The sequence below is a fragment of the Cetorhinus maximus genome, chromosome 23 (genome assembly GCF_964194155.1).
Source record: "Cetorhinus maximus chromosome 23, sCetMax3.hap1.1, whole genome shotgun sequence".
Taxonomy (NCBI): Eukaryota; Metazoa; Chordata; class Chondrichthyes; order Lamniformes; family Cetorhinidae; genus Cetorhinus; species Cetorhinus maximus.
This window is the reverse complement of record NC_135901.1, coordinates 28,009,865-28,024,618: the sequence shown is the minus strand read 5'-3', so window position 1 is coordinate 28,024,618 and position 14,754 is coordinate 28,009,865. Positions and strand designations below refer to the sequence as shown.

Sequence of the window (14,754 nt, the reverse complement as noted above, 5' to 3'; positions counted from 1 at the left end):
GGTTCAGTTTCACACTCGCCTATTGCCCTCCCCAATATGTCACCCAGGTGTCTAAATCTTTACACATGAAGTTAACAAACTGTTTTTGTGAAGGGAGCGTCACAATCAAATCCAGTGACTACCCACATGTACTTTGTGTCAGGGTGAGGTCACTGCACCCCCCCACCCCCACTTTCCATCTCAGTGTCAGGGGTTTGGAGACTGGGCTCCGGATGGGTAATGGCGGCCGCAGCTTCCACAATGTCCCGCGCTGGGGAAAGCACTCTATCTGCTGCGCGGACGGGCGTCCCGGGACTGCGAATGTTCAAGGGAGAGGGAAAGCTGTGCATGTGCGGGTGACAGCCCCCACCCCACCCCCCCGTAACCTTCACGTTGAGGGAGTGACCAATGGGGAGAGTTGGAGGACAAAAAGGACCTGGTCCTCCAGCCAACCAGAGCGCGGGCTTGGTGTGAATGAAGACCGAGCGTTACACAGACTAAAACATCCTCCTGTGTCCAACATCTGTGAGTAAAACACTCTTTTCTCCCCCTTTCCATTTCTTTTCTCATTCTGGGGGCAAATTGTTGACTTGCAGGAACTGAAGGGAAAGGAAGTGAATCCAGGAGGTTTCAGACTCTGGAAAGGTTGGCCCAGGTCTCTCTCTCTCTCTCTTAAAGACATTGACATCCTTTGCTCCCTCAGCTTGACACATTTATTTGTCTGGCTAAAAGGATGATCTCTTTCTTAATGTTCACAATTAAAGGGGTGGTTTCCCCAGGAGATGGCTGACATTTAAGGGGACAATTTCAGGGTGATTAACTGTCCTGCATTTTAAGGGATTGCTCCTTATTTTGCCTTTTGTCCCATATTTCTAGGACAGCCTGTGGAAAACTGATCCCAGGGGTCTCCAGGGTGAATTTGAGCAATTCAAGTGGGGCGGTAAGTGAGCGAGTTGGCCAGCAGAGAGATGATGTTCTGACTAAACAAGATACGTTGCAAGACCCCTCCTCCCTACCCCCCTTATTGAAACCCAAGCCCACCACAACCAGCACTCTCTGTCTCCAGCCTCCCCTACTCCATGCCTCCAGCCCCACAGCTGAAGTGTCCCTTATTTAATTTCAGAGGAGTTGCACACCCCAGACAATATAGTAATATAGGACATAGATATGTCTAATTTTGTGGTATTTATTGTTCTGTAGTAAAGCACATTTATTATTATTTCTAGTCCTAATATATATTAGTGTAGTTACGTTATATATTTCCAGTCATAGAGTCATTACTGCACAGAAGGAATCCATTCAGTAATTTGAGTCCATGCCGACTCTCTGTGGAGAAATCCAGACAGTCCCAATCCTCGTCTACGTCCCCGTTCCTCTGCAAGGTTATTTCCTTCAATTGTCCATCCAGTTTCATTTTGAAATCATTGATTGCCTCCACTTCCACCACCCTCATAGGCAGCGAGTTACAGATCATCACCACTTGCTGTCAAAATAAAGTTCTCCCTCACAGCCCCAAGTATCTCTTAATCATGTAAGAGTTCTGTACATTAGACACATTTTAGGTGCTGTACATACAGCAGAATGAGAATAGAGAGAGAGTATAGCAGAGTTGGAATGTAGAGAGAGTGCATGCTGAGGAGACTTACAGCTTTTGGGGAATGAGAGAGTACACCACAGAAACTAAAATTGTTCTGAATCTCTATCCTGTACTGATAGTGGTGTCTTTTCTAAACTCCTTTTACAGGATATTAGAAAGGGAGGATTTGTGGACTGATATCTCAAATCAAACTTAACGTCAAAATCTGACAGTTGCTTGATTCATCGTGACCTGAATATCACTGGCCTTTGAATCTAGAAGGAGAAATGTTTGTTCTACCTGCTTCAAAAGATTTTAAACATCAGTGTGATTGGAAAAGCACTGAGATACACACACCCAAGTGAGAGTGTTCCAGTGCACTGACTGTGGAAAGAGCTTTAACCAGTTACACAGCCTGAAAAAACATCGCCATTCTCAGCGGGGAGAAACTGTACGTGTCCGGTGTGTGGACTAGGCTTCAACTGATTGTCGAACCTGGAGAGTCACAAGCACACACGCACCATGGAGAAACAGTGGAAATGTGGGGACTGTGGGAAGGGATTCAAAACCCCATTGAAGCTGGAAACGCATCGACGCAGTCACACCGGGGAGAGGCCGTTCACCTGCTCTGAGTGTGGGAAGGGATTCTCTGCTTCTTCCACCCTGCGGACTCACCAGCGAGTTCACGCTGGGGTGAGGCCCTTCACCCGCTCTGAGTGTGGGGTGAGATTCAGTGATTCATCCAACTTCCAGAGGCATCAGCGAGTTCACACCGGGGAAAAGCCATTTACCTGTTCTGAGTGTGGGAAGGGATTCAGTATTTCAACCCATCTGCAGACACACCAGCGAGTTCACACCTGGTAGAGGCCGTTCACCTGCTCTGAGTGTGGGAAGGGATTCAGTAATTCATCTGACCTTAGAAAACACCAGCGAGTTCACAGTGGGGCGAGGCCATTCACCTGTTCTGAGTGTGGGAAGGGATTCACTGTTTCATCCACCCTGCTGGCACACCAGTGAATTCACACTGGGGAGATGCCCTTCACCTGCGCCGAGTGCAGTAAGGGATTCACTGACTCATACAGCGTGCAGACCCACAAGCGAGTTCACACCGGGCAGAAACCGTTCACCTGCATTGAGTGTGGGAAGGGATTCACTCATTCATCCAATTTGCAGACACACCAGCGAGTTCACACTGGGGAGAGGCTGTTCATTTGCACTCAGTGTGGGAAGGGATTCACTCACTCATCGCACTTGCTGAGACACCAGCAAGTTCACAAGTGATTACAGGGTTTGGATTCTGCTGTTATTGCTGCTGTTAATCTCATCCAGCACTGAACCATGTTCATTCTGACACTTGGTGAAGTGGGAGGGTCAGAGGGTTTCTTTCTGCTGGACTGGCCGGTCTCATGAATTTGCTTCCATTGGTCTGATGATCTTTGAGCCTTGGAATTCACGTTTCTGCTGAAATTATCTGCAAAAGCTGACAAAATAGATTTATTTTATCTTGGATAGTAAATAGTGTTTTTCTACCACTACAGGTTGATCTAAAATAAATACAGAAAGTGCTGGAATGGTCTGGCAGCATCTGTGGAGAGAGAAACAGATTTCATATATGAGTCCAATATGACTCTTCTTCAGAAGTAGAGAGAGGGATAAATATGATGGGTTTGATGCTGTTGAGAAAGGGGGGACGGTCAGGTAGAACAATAGGGAAAGTCAGGGATTGGTTTGAGGGTGAGCGAGATTAAATGACAAAAATATCATGGAACCACATGTAAAAGGAATAGTAATGGTTGTAATAAAGAAACAAAGCATTCACCTAGACTAAGTGTTAATGGCAGAATAAGGGACAGCTCTGTCTGAAAGCAAAAATCATGAAAATGAGATCCAGACTGGCACTTGGTTAAAAAACACCTTGTTCCCTGTCAACGCAAGATGGCCGCACAAGATGACTGCACAAGATGGCCACCAATACCCGTCTGCACATGTGCACTTGTCCGTCTGAGCGCTCAACACCAATAACGTCATTGGCCGGATGCACCTGCAGTAAACGCAGCCCGATTAGAAACATTGGAAAGTAAAACCACACATTTCCGTTGTTATTGTTAACAAAACTACATATGTTACAGATTGTGGAAGAGAAAACAGTGGATTGTATTTGACTCTATGTTAAAAGAAACAGACAGTGCAGAGAATAGTAAAATGTTTCAGGTATTGATGAGTGAGCAGCCCGGGTTTGTATATAATAGAACTGAAAATACGCCATGGAAACAGAGAAAGCTAAAGGAAGTGACCGAGGGAAAAATGGGTATTGAATTTTGTTCTGAATGAAATAGCCCCTTCTTTGTCCAAAATCCACTCTCTAGGATTGTTCATTGAATTTTGTTCTTCAGTTTCAGTTCTCATTAGGATTGCTGCGAGTTCAAAATTGGTTTAAAAACAGGGAGAAACTAACTGGAGAGGATGAGTATCACACTGAGGCTAGGGGAATGAGTAGAGTTCTGATCTCCATCACTCACAATGATGTCACGGCGTGAAGCAGTACAAGTGAGCACGCCCCGCGTTGGCAGCAAACCCAGCCACGAAAAATAGATCCAAATGGAGGACAGAGTTGACGGTCTGAAGTTGTTGAACTCAATGTTGAGTCCAGGAGGCTGTAAAGTGCCTCATTGGAGGATGAAGTGCTGTTCGTCCAGCTTGTATTGGGCTTCTCGGGAACATTGCAGCAGGCCGAGGACAGAAATGTGAGCATGAGAGCAAGGTGGTGAATTATAATGGCAGCAACTGGAAGGTCAGGGTCATGCTTGTGGACTGAGCGGAGGTGTTCCACAAAGAGGGCAGTGAACTGGGGACAGATGAATTAAAGATAAACCATTTGGGTGCAGAACATTGTGCACATCATTTTACTCTGGTTGTCTTTGATCCTCAAGTAATTTTCTGTTTTTAACCATGTTCTGTTTCATTAATAAACTTATATCAGTAAAAATATTTGATTTTTCTGGGCTTTTCATGATTAGATTTATGCACTTCAGGGAAAGTGGATGAGCGGGGTTGGCAGGCTCTTTTACAGAAAGTGAGTCCCTCTCAGGTAAGTGGCAAAGGAGCCAGAGGGGGAGATGAGATTTTCTAACAGCGATGTTAGAAAATGGGGTTCAGGGAGTCAATTAACCGTTTATACCCTTTTCCCAAACTCTGAAATGATTCACAGTGATAACCCATATTGGTGACAGTGGTTAGATTTTATTTAGTATAAATAAGACCTGACACATGCTCATGTCTGAGCAGTAGTATCAAAGTGCAGCAGCATTACCATTACACTCTGGGTAGAAGCACCATCTCCATGTAAATGCTCCCTGCTCTGCCCCAGATGCCATGGCACCAGTCAATGCAATATGTAAAACCTCTACAAATCTCTGTGCTCGGGGAATCCCTTCTGATACTTTTTTACATCACAAAGTCTATGGAGACTGATTTAACCCAATCATTGCTGAGCTAACATTTGAATGGACCAATTACAAAACCTGTCATTGAACCATTTGTACCTGCCCAAACCACATCAAACTCTCAAACAATTGGCTTCCCACACTCCATCCCCGGTACAGGGAGTCAGCATTCCAAACCACAATTTCCCTTCCTGTCACCTGTCAACCATCCTTACTCAGAGAGTAATCACAACAGGAATAAAAACAGGATAAATGTAACAATCAAATTAGAAATCAATGCACAGCCTGTCATAGTTTTTAATTTAGTGTTCACTAATTAGCAAGAAAACCCGAAGTAGGGGGTCCCCCAGGATTCTTACAGTCCACACCCTGAGGGGGAGCGGAACTCTCTCTCTGACCCCTCACTCAATTTCACTCCGTTATTTTCCAGTTCTGTTCTGGCCCCACCTGGGGTAACACCTACTCAATCTTTTCTCCTGAAGGAGCACCGTGAGTTCTAGGTTACTAGTACATAAGGACATACGCTTCAAGCAACAGATCAATCATGGATGTAAAAGATTCTCCAGCTCTCTCCTTACTCCTGTCTGACTTGTGGACAGTTCTCACTCAGTATTATTTCTCCCAAGCCCTTAATTGTCCCAACCCAAATGTTGTCTCGGTTACTTCAATTTTACTTATTTTTTGACCATGACCAGTGTGTTTAATTCTATTCTGACTGTTTTAAAGTCAGTTTCTCTCTGGAGTGTGTGTCAGTGCCTTGATGATGTCAAAATGTTGTCTCATTCCCCTGGCCACATTAACCATTTAATGACAGGCTGTTTGTCAAGTAGCTGTGTATGGTTTGGGACCCAGTCTTCAGTCCACTTCGCCATGAATTTACACGTGCTATTGTCTTCACATGTAACAAATCACATCTGCACACTCACACCGGTATCCCAATGTCACTCCACATATTCTGAACTTTCAGGTGTGCTTATCAAAAGATCAAAGTGGGTGTCTGCCTTTGCTTATCTCCCCCTGTTATGGTCCTGATATTTCAGGTGTTGGCCAGGCTGTCAAATGTGGTTTTCTTTTTTTTAAAATCATTGTGAAAGGAAACAAATATTTCCAAGATAAGATGTCAAATTATTCATCTGATCTCCACTTTCTTGCCTTTCACTAGAATGTAGGTGGTTACCAGGTTGACATATTCCACTGAGCAATACCCAAGGTGAGTTATTCCAATACCTTTACTGTCCAGTACAATATATTCATAATATTTTCAAAACAGAAATTCAACATTCACATTTGATGTCAGGCATGAACATATTTTATTTTTGATGTCAAACTGGGGTTGTTCTCCTTGGAGCAAAGGAGGTTGAGGGGAGATTTGATAGAGGTGTACAAGATTATGACAGGGTTAGAGAAGGTGGACAAAGAAAAGCTGTTCCCATTCGCTGATGGTACAAGGACGAGGGGGACACAGATTTAAGGTTTTGGGCAGGAGATGCAGGGGGATGTGAGGAAGTACATTTTTACACAGCGAGTGGTAATGTCCTGGAACTCGCTGCCTTTAGGTGTGGTGGAAACAGAGGAGATGAGTGAAATTGGATGGGCATTACAGGGAAATAAAGCTGCCAGACTACGGGGATACCACGAAGCAATGGGACTGACTGGTTTGCTCTATATAGAGCTATCATGGACTCGATAGACGGAATGGCCCCATTTTCTTCCCTGATGATTCAATAATCTAAAGAGGACAATTGTAGCTGCTGCAATCTCTCCAAATAACTGAAGTCCCTCATCTCTGGTGCCATTCTCGTAAATCTCCTCTGCTCCCTCTCTAAGAACTTCACATCTCTCCAAAAGTGTGGGGCCCAGATATAGGTTCCATTCTAGAGGGATAGAATTGAAAAGCAGGGAGGTTATGTTCAACTTGTTTCAAGCCATGGTTAGACTACACTGGGAGTCCTGTCAACATTTGTCATCTCCATTTAGAAAAAGGAAATAAGGGCACTGGAGATGGGGCAACAAAGATTCACAAGAATAATTCCAGAACTGAGAGCATTTAACCATCAGGAAAGGCTGCGGCTGCTTTTCTCTAGAAAAGAGAAGGCTGAAGGGTGACCTGATGGAAGTCTTAAAGATGGTGAAGGGGATCAATAAACCAATAGGGATTTCATGAGAAACCTCTTTACCCAGCAAGTGGTGAGAATGTGGAACTTGCTACCACAGTGAGTGGTTGAGGTGAATCGCATGAATACATTTAAGGGGAAGCTAGATACATACATGAGGGAGAAAGGAATAGAAGGATGTGCTGATGGGGGGAGAAGAGGGGTGGGTGGAGGCTCATGTGGAGCATAAATACTGACAGAGACCAATTGAGCCAACTGGCCTGGCCCAGTGCTGTAGACTCAATGGAACAGAGACAAATGTACTTCTTTTAGATTTACCTCCAGTCGTAAGAAAATCATTACTTACTATCTAGGGTAAAATAAATGTACTTCATCAGCTTTTGTGGATCATTTCAGTGGAAATGTGCACTCCCAGGCTCAAAGAGCATCAGCCCACTGGAAGCAAAGTCGTGAGATCGGCCAGACCAGCGGAAAGAAACCCATCGACCCTCCCACTTTGCCAAGTGTCAGAATGAACATGGTTCAGTCCTGGATGTGAATAACAGCAGCAATAACAGCAGAATCCAACTCCTGTAATCATTTTTGAACTCGCTGGTGTCGCAGGAGGTTGCTTGACTGATTGAAGCCCTTCCCGCACACAGGACAGATGAACGGCCTTTCCCCTGTGTGAACTCGCTGGTGAGTCAGCAGGCTGCATGAATCTCTGAATCCCTTCTCACACTCAGAGCAGGTGTACGGCCTCTCCCCAGTGAGAACTCGCTGATTTGTCCGCAGGCCAGATGAATCACTGAATCCCTTCCCACACGCAGAACAGGTGAATGGCCTCTCCCCAGTGTGAACTCGCCGGTGTGTCTGCAGGTTTGATAACTGACTGAATCCCTTCCCACACTCAAAGCAGGTGAATGGCCTCTCCCCGGTGTGAGTGCATCGGTGAATCTTCAGCTTAGATGGGGATCTGAATTTCTTCCCACACTCAGAGCAGGTGAACCATCTCTCACCGGTGTGAACTAGTTTGTGCGACATTATGTTGGATAAATGACTGAAACCCTTTCCACCCACAGAGCAGGTGAACGGCCTCTCCCCAGTGTGACTGCGTCTATGAATTTCCAGCTCAGATGGGCATCTGAATCCCTTCCCACAGTCCCCACATTTCCATGGTTTCTCCATGGTGCAGCTGTCTTTGTGTCTCTCCAGGTCCAACGGTCAGTTGAAGCCTCGTCCATGCACAGAACATGTACAATGTCTCTCCTCACTGTGAATGGTGATTTTTTTTTAGTCTGTGTAACTGGTGAAAGCCCTTTTCACAGTCAGTGCACTGGAAACATTCTCACTCGGGTGTGTGTGTCTTGGTGCTTTTCCAGTCACACAGACGTTTAAAACTGATTGAGGCTGACAGAGCAGACAAACATTTCTCCTTCTGGATTCAAAGGCTGGTGATATTCAGGTCCTGATGAAATGGGTTGCTCTCTTAGATCTTGATGTGATGTTTACATTGAGATTTCTGTCTGCAAATCCCCTTCTGTAAAAGGTGTTTACAAAATTCATCACTGTCAGTACAGGACAGAAATTCAGAAACAACAATTCTACTTTGTATGGAGAATTCTTTCCTCTCTCATTTCCCAAAAGCTGTCAATCTGTATCCCACACACTCTCCCTCCGTTCTTACTCTGCTGCACCGAATGTGCACCCTCCCAATTCTCCTGAAGGTGCCGATTCATGCTGATCAAAAAATGAATGGTCACTGATTCCTGTTCATGACTTGAAAATCCTCATAGAAGTATATTTACTGGTGAGAGATACAGGGGGAATGCGAGGAAGAACTTTATTTATTTAGCGCGTGGTCACGATCTTGGACTTGAGTTTCCAAATGGGCTCTTTCTGTGTTGTAATGAATGTAAGGCTGGAAATATATAAGGCAGCTCCAGTACTATATTACAAGACTAGAAATAATAAATGAACTTGAAGACACAGCCAAAAATATATTGAATATGTACGTACCTACATATATTAAAAGACTAGAAATAATAATAAATGTACTTTATTCCTGAACCATAAATATCAAGTCTAATATGTACCATATAACAACACCAGACATATCTCTGTCCTATATTAATTTCCTGCCCCCTTAAATGTCAGCCATCTCCTGGGGAAACCACCCCTTTAATTGTGAGCATTAGGAAAGAGACCATCCTTTTAGCCAGACAATTAAATGTGTCAATCTGAGGGAGCAAATAATGTCAATGTCTTTAAGAGAGAGAGAGAGACCTGGGCCAACCTTTCCAGAGTCTGCACCCTCCCTGGATTCACTTCCTTCCCCTTCAGTTCCTGCAATTCAACAAGTTACCCCCAGAATGAGAAAAGAAATGGAAAGGGGGAGAAAAGAAAGTGTTTTACTCACAGATGTTGGACACAGGAAGAAGATTTAGTCTGTGTGAAGCTCAATCTTCATTCACACAAAGCCCACGCTCTCATTGGCTGGAAGGCCAGAGTTCATCCGGTCCACCAACTTTTCCCATTGGTGGAGCCCTCAGCATGAAGGGAAGGGGCGGGCTCTCCCCCGCACATGGGCAACTTACCCTCCACCTCGGACATGCGCAGCCCCGGGTCGCCCGCCCGCGCGGTGGATAGAGCGGCTTCCCCACCGCGGGGGACTGTGGGAGCTGCGGCCGCCATTACTCATCCGGAGCCCAGTCTCCAAAATCCTGGGACTGGGATGGAAAGTGGGGTGGGGAGCGCAGTGACCCCGCCCGGAAACAAAGTACATGTGGGTAGTCACTGGGTTTGATTGTGACGCCCCCTTAGCAAAACAGGTGTTTCGAGTGCAAACACTTCGACTGAAATAGAAACAGAAAGTGCTGGAGATACTCAACAGGTCAGGAATCATCTGTGAAGAGAGAAACGGAGTTAATGTTTCGGGTAGAATATGACTCTCTTTCTGTAAAGATATAGACAGCTGGTGACATATTGGGGAGGGCAATGGGTGCCGGGGTAGGTCTTGTGGAGCAGTGGGTAGTGTCCCTGCCGCTGAGCCTGAAGCTCCCGGTTCAAGTCCCAGTCCAGGACTTGATGGCCAAGGAAAGTGTCTTCACGATGCAGCCAAACAGGTTTAGCATCAACTTGTAAAACCTTCCAATACACATCAATGACAGGTGGTAAGAGTGGGACAGATTTCGGCTCAGCCACACGATGGAAAGAAATTGGAGCTGCGACCATCACTATCCATAGCTCCAGACTGTAAATTGCGCATAACAGTGTATGTTTCTCTTGTTCCTTATGGTGGATGGGGGCTGGTCGGCTCAGTCACCTGGATGGTGAGTGCGGACCAGATTGGTGCCAATAGCATGCGGCTCGATCCACATTCAGGCTGGGGTGGATTCGGGACCTGCCTCCTTGTTCTACCCATGATGCAGGTCATGATGGCGTGGGTCAGATTGAAGGAGAAGGAAAGGGATTCACTTCCTCATCCAGCTCGGTTACATATATGTGAGCTCACACTGGGGAGAGGCCATTCACCTGCTCCATATGTGGGAATGGAGTCACTCAGTCAGCCAGCCTGCTGGCCCAGCAGTGGGTTCAGACAGGCGAGAGGCTGATTAAATGTTCCGAGTGTGGGAACGGATTCACTCGCTCATCCCAGCTCCTGACACACCAGTGAGTCCATTGTTCACTCCAGGGGCTGGATTCTGCTATTATTGCTGCTGCTAATCACAACCAGGACTGAACCATGTTCATTCTGACAGTTGGGGTTTGTTTCTGTTGATTTTAATAACCCCTGTAACTGGGCTGGAGATTAATATTCTGGGTAAATGTCAAATAAATCAGCTTTGTTTTGGGGTCACAGCTTATCAAGACCTTGATGTGAGAGAAGAAAAGGTAGGTTTTAAGCAGAGTCTAAAAGGAGGAGAGAGAAGTGGAGAGGTTAAGGGAGGGAATTCCAGAGTTTAGGATCCTGGCAGCTGAAGACTGAAAGAGTGCCAGCCCTGGATTATGGGGGACTCGAGTCTCTGGGGTGGGACTTGAACCCATAACCTTCAGACTCAGAGGCGAGAGTATGAGACTGACTGAGCTCATCCCTTTAAGAAACGTTTCCCAATCCATCATAGCCAACTTGCGCCTCATAGCATTGTAGTTTCCTTTATTCAGATTCAGGACCCTAGTCTCAGAATCAACTACATCACTCTCCATCTTGATGAAGAATTCTATCATATTATGGTCGCTCATCCCCAAGGAGCCTCGCACACCTCAATTGCCAATTATTCCTTTCTCATTACAAAATACCTAGTCCAGGTTAGCCTGTTCTCTCATTGGTTCCTCAACGTATTGGCCCAGGAAACCATCCCGTATACACTCCAGGAATTCTTCCTCTACGGTATTGTTACTAATTTGATTTGCCCAATCTATATGCAGATTAAAGCCACCCATAATTATAGATGTTCCTTTCTTGCATGCGTCTCTAATTTCCTGTTTAATGCCATTCCCAACATCACCACTATAGTTTGGGGGTTTAGAAACAACCCCCACTAACGTTTTTTGACCCTTAGTGTTTCTCAGCTCCACCCATACAGGTTCCACATCGTTGGAGCTAATATCTTTCTTTACTATTAATTAATTTCCTCTTTAACCAGCAATGCAAATCCACCACCTTTTCCTTTTTGTCTGTCCTTCCTAAATACTGAATACCCCTGGATGTTCAGTTCCCATTCCTGGTCACCTTGCAGCCATGTCTCCGTAATCCCGACTATATCATACCTGTTTACATCTATTTGCGTGTTTAATTCATCCACTTTATTGCAAATGCTCCTCGCATTAAGGCACAAAGCCTTAAGGCTTGTCTTTTTAACATTACTTGTCCCATTCCCACTATTTTTCACTGAGGCCCTGTTTGATTCTTGCCCTTGATTTCTCTGCCTATCACTTTTCTAATTTCCCTTTCTGTCTTTTGTTCATGTCCTTGATTCCCCCTCCCCTGACTCCTTGCATAGGATCCCCCTACCATTTTAGCTTAAACCCTCCCCAGCCACTCTGGCAAATGCTCCCCCTAGGACATCAGTCCCAGTCCTGCCCAGGTGTAACCCGGCCAGTTTGTACTGGTCCCACATTGCCCAGAACCGGTCCCAATGTCCCAGGAATCTGAAACCCTCCCCCATTGCACCATCCCTTCAGCCACATATTCATCTGATATATCCTGCTATTCCTACTCTGATGAGGATGGAGCACTGGTAGTAATCCTGAGATCACTGCCTTTGAGGTCCAACTTTTCAACTTACTTCCTAATTCCCTATATTCTGCTTTGAGGACCTCATCCATTTTTTTATATCGAAACGAGGAGCAGGAAAAGGCTATTCAGCCCCTCGAGCCCGCTCCACCATTCATTATGATCATGGCTGATCATCCAACTGAATAGCCTGCTCCCGCTTTCTCCCCATACCCTTTGATCACTTTCACCCCAAGGGCTATATCTAACTCCTTAAAAACATACAATGTTTTGGTCTCAACTACTTTCTGTGGTAACGAATTCCACAGGCTCACCACTCTCTGGGTGAAGAAATTTCTCCTCATCTCAGTCCCAAATGGCCTACCCCATATCCTCAGACTGTGACCCCTGGTTCTGGACTCCCCCACCATTGGGAACATCCTTCCTGCAGCTACCCTGTCTAGCCCTGTTAGAATTTTATAGGTTTCTATGAGATCCCCCCTCATTCTTCTGAACTCCAGTGAATATAATCTTAAACGATTCAATCTCTCCTGATATGTCAACCCCGCCATCCCAGGAATCAGTCGGGTAAACCTTTGCTGCACTCCCTCTATAGAAAGAACATCCTTCCTCAGATAAGGAGACCAAAACTGCATACAATATTCCAGGTATGATCTCACCAAGGTCCTATACAATTGCAGCAAGACATCCCTGTTCCTGGACTCGAATCCTCTGGCTACGAAAGCCAACATACCATTTGCCTTCTTTACCGTCTGCTGTACCTGTATGCTTACCTTCAGCGACTGGTGTACAAGAACACCCAGGTCTCATTGCACATTCCCATTCAGATAATAATCTGCCTTCCTATTTTTGCTACCAAAATGCATAACCTCACATTTATCCACATTATACTGCATCTGCCGTGCATTTGACCACTCACTCAGCTTGTCCAAATCACACTGAAGCATCTCTGCATCCTTCTCACAACTCACCCCCTCACCCAGCTTTGTGTCATCTGCAAATTTGCAGACATTACTTTTAATTCCCTCATCTAAATCATTAATATGTATTGTGAATAACCGGGGTCCCAGCACCGATCCCTGCGGTACCCCACTAATCACTGCCTGCCATTCGGAAAAAGACCCGTTTATTCCTACTCTTTGTTTCCTGTCTGCCAACCAGTTTTCTATCCATCTCAATACATGACCCTCAATCCCATGCGCTTTAATTTTACACGCCAATCTCTTATGTGGGACTTTGTCGAAAGCCTTCTGAAAGTCCAAGTAAACCACATCCACTGGCTCCCCCTCATCAACTCTACTGGTTACATCCTAGAAAAATTCCAGTAGATTTGTCAAGCATGATTTCCCTTTCATAAATCCATGCTGACTCTGTCCGATTCTGCCACTGTTTTCCACGTGCGCAGCTATTAAATATTTCATAATGGACTCAAGAATTATACCTCTGTCGTTTGTAGCAATGTGTACCACAACCACTGGCTGTTCATCCTCCCCATTCAGAATGCCCTGTAGCCGCTCTGAGACATCCTTGACCCTTGCACCAGGGAGGCAACATACCATCCTGGAGTCTCATTTGCGGCCACAGAAACGCCTATCTATTCCCCTTACAATTGAATCCCCTATAACTATTGCATTCCCACACTTTTTACTCCTCCCCTGTGCAGCAGAGCCAACCGTGATGTAACGAATTTGCCTGTTGCTGCTTACCCCTGAGAGGCCATTCCCCTCTCTATACCTTCTATCCATGATACTCTCCACCTCGCGGATGCTCCAGTCTTCCCAGCCGCCGCTTCAACTCCGAAAGCGGGACTTCCAGGATCTGCAGCTGGCGACTCTTCAACTCCCGATTCCTCTCGCGCTTCTCTTCAACTCCCGGCTCCTCTCGCGCTTCCCTTCAACTGCCGGCGTCTCTCGCGCTTCCCTTCAACTGCCGGCTCCTCTCGCGCTTCCCTTCAACTGCCGGCGTCTCTCGCGCTTCTCTTCAACTGCCGGCTCCTCTCACTTCTCTTCATCCGCCGGCTCCTCTCGCTTCTCTTCAGCTGCCGGCTCCTCTCGCGCTTCCCTTCAACTACCGGCGTCTCTCGCGCTTCTCTTCAACTGCCGGCTCCTCTCGCGCTTCTCTTCATCTGCCGGCGTCTCTCGCGCTTCTCTTAATTTGCCGGCTTCTCTTAATTTGCCGGCTCCTCTCGTGCTTCTCTTCATCTGCCGGCACCTCTCGCGCTTCCCTTCAACTACCTGCGTCACTCGTGCTTCCCTTCAACTGCCGGCTCCTCTCGCGCTTCTCTTCATCTGCCGGCGCCTCTCGCGCTTCTCTTCAGCTGCCGTCTCCTCTCGCTTCTCTTCATCTGCCGGCTCCTCTCGCGCTTCTTTTCAACTACCGGCTCCCCTCGCTTCTCTTCAGCTGCCGACTCCTCGCACTTTTCTTCAA

At 46.2% G+C, this 14,754-nt stretch overlaps 3 protein-coding genes and 1 pseudogene across 5 annotated transcripts in view; 3 read left to right on the top strand and 1 right to left on the bottom strand.

The window, feature by feature from the left end:
- The window catches only part of LOC144697407 (uncharacterized), a 456,361-nt pseudogene that overhangs the window by 51,050 nt on the left and 390,557 nt on the right, over nt 1–14,754 (top strand). The gene's annotated exons all lie outside the window — the stretch shown is intronic.
- The window catches only part of LOC144696981 (uncharacterized), a 159,756-nt gene that overhangs the window by 108,608 nt on the left and 36,394 nt on the right, over nt 1–14,754 (bottom strand). The window lies entirely within an intron of this gene.
- LOC144697301 (uncharacterized) overlaps nt 434–14,754 on the top strand; it is a 273,518-nt gene continuing 259,197 nt past the window's right edge. Inside the window, exon 1 of the mRNA XM_078569268.1 lies at nt 434–504. The gene's annotated coding sequence lies outside the window, so the exon portion shown is untranslated. The remainder of the gene's footprint in view (nt 505–14,754) is intronic.
- Nucleotides 2,078–14,754, top strand: part of LOC144697934 (uncharacterized) — a 43,969-nt gene continuing 31,292 nt past the window's right edge. Inside the window, exons 1-2 of the mRNA XM_078569894.1 lie at nt 2,078–2,153; nt 10,601–10,763. Coding sequence (XP_078426020.1) covers nt 2,078–2,153; nt 10,601–10,763 — 239 coding nt within the window. The remainder of the gene's footprint in view (nt 2,154–10,600; nt 10,764–14,754) is intronic.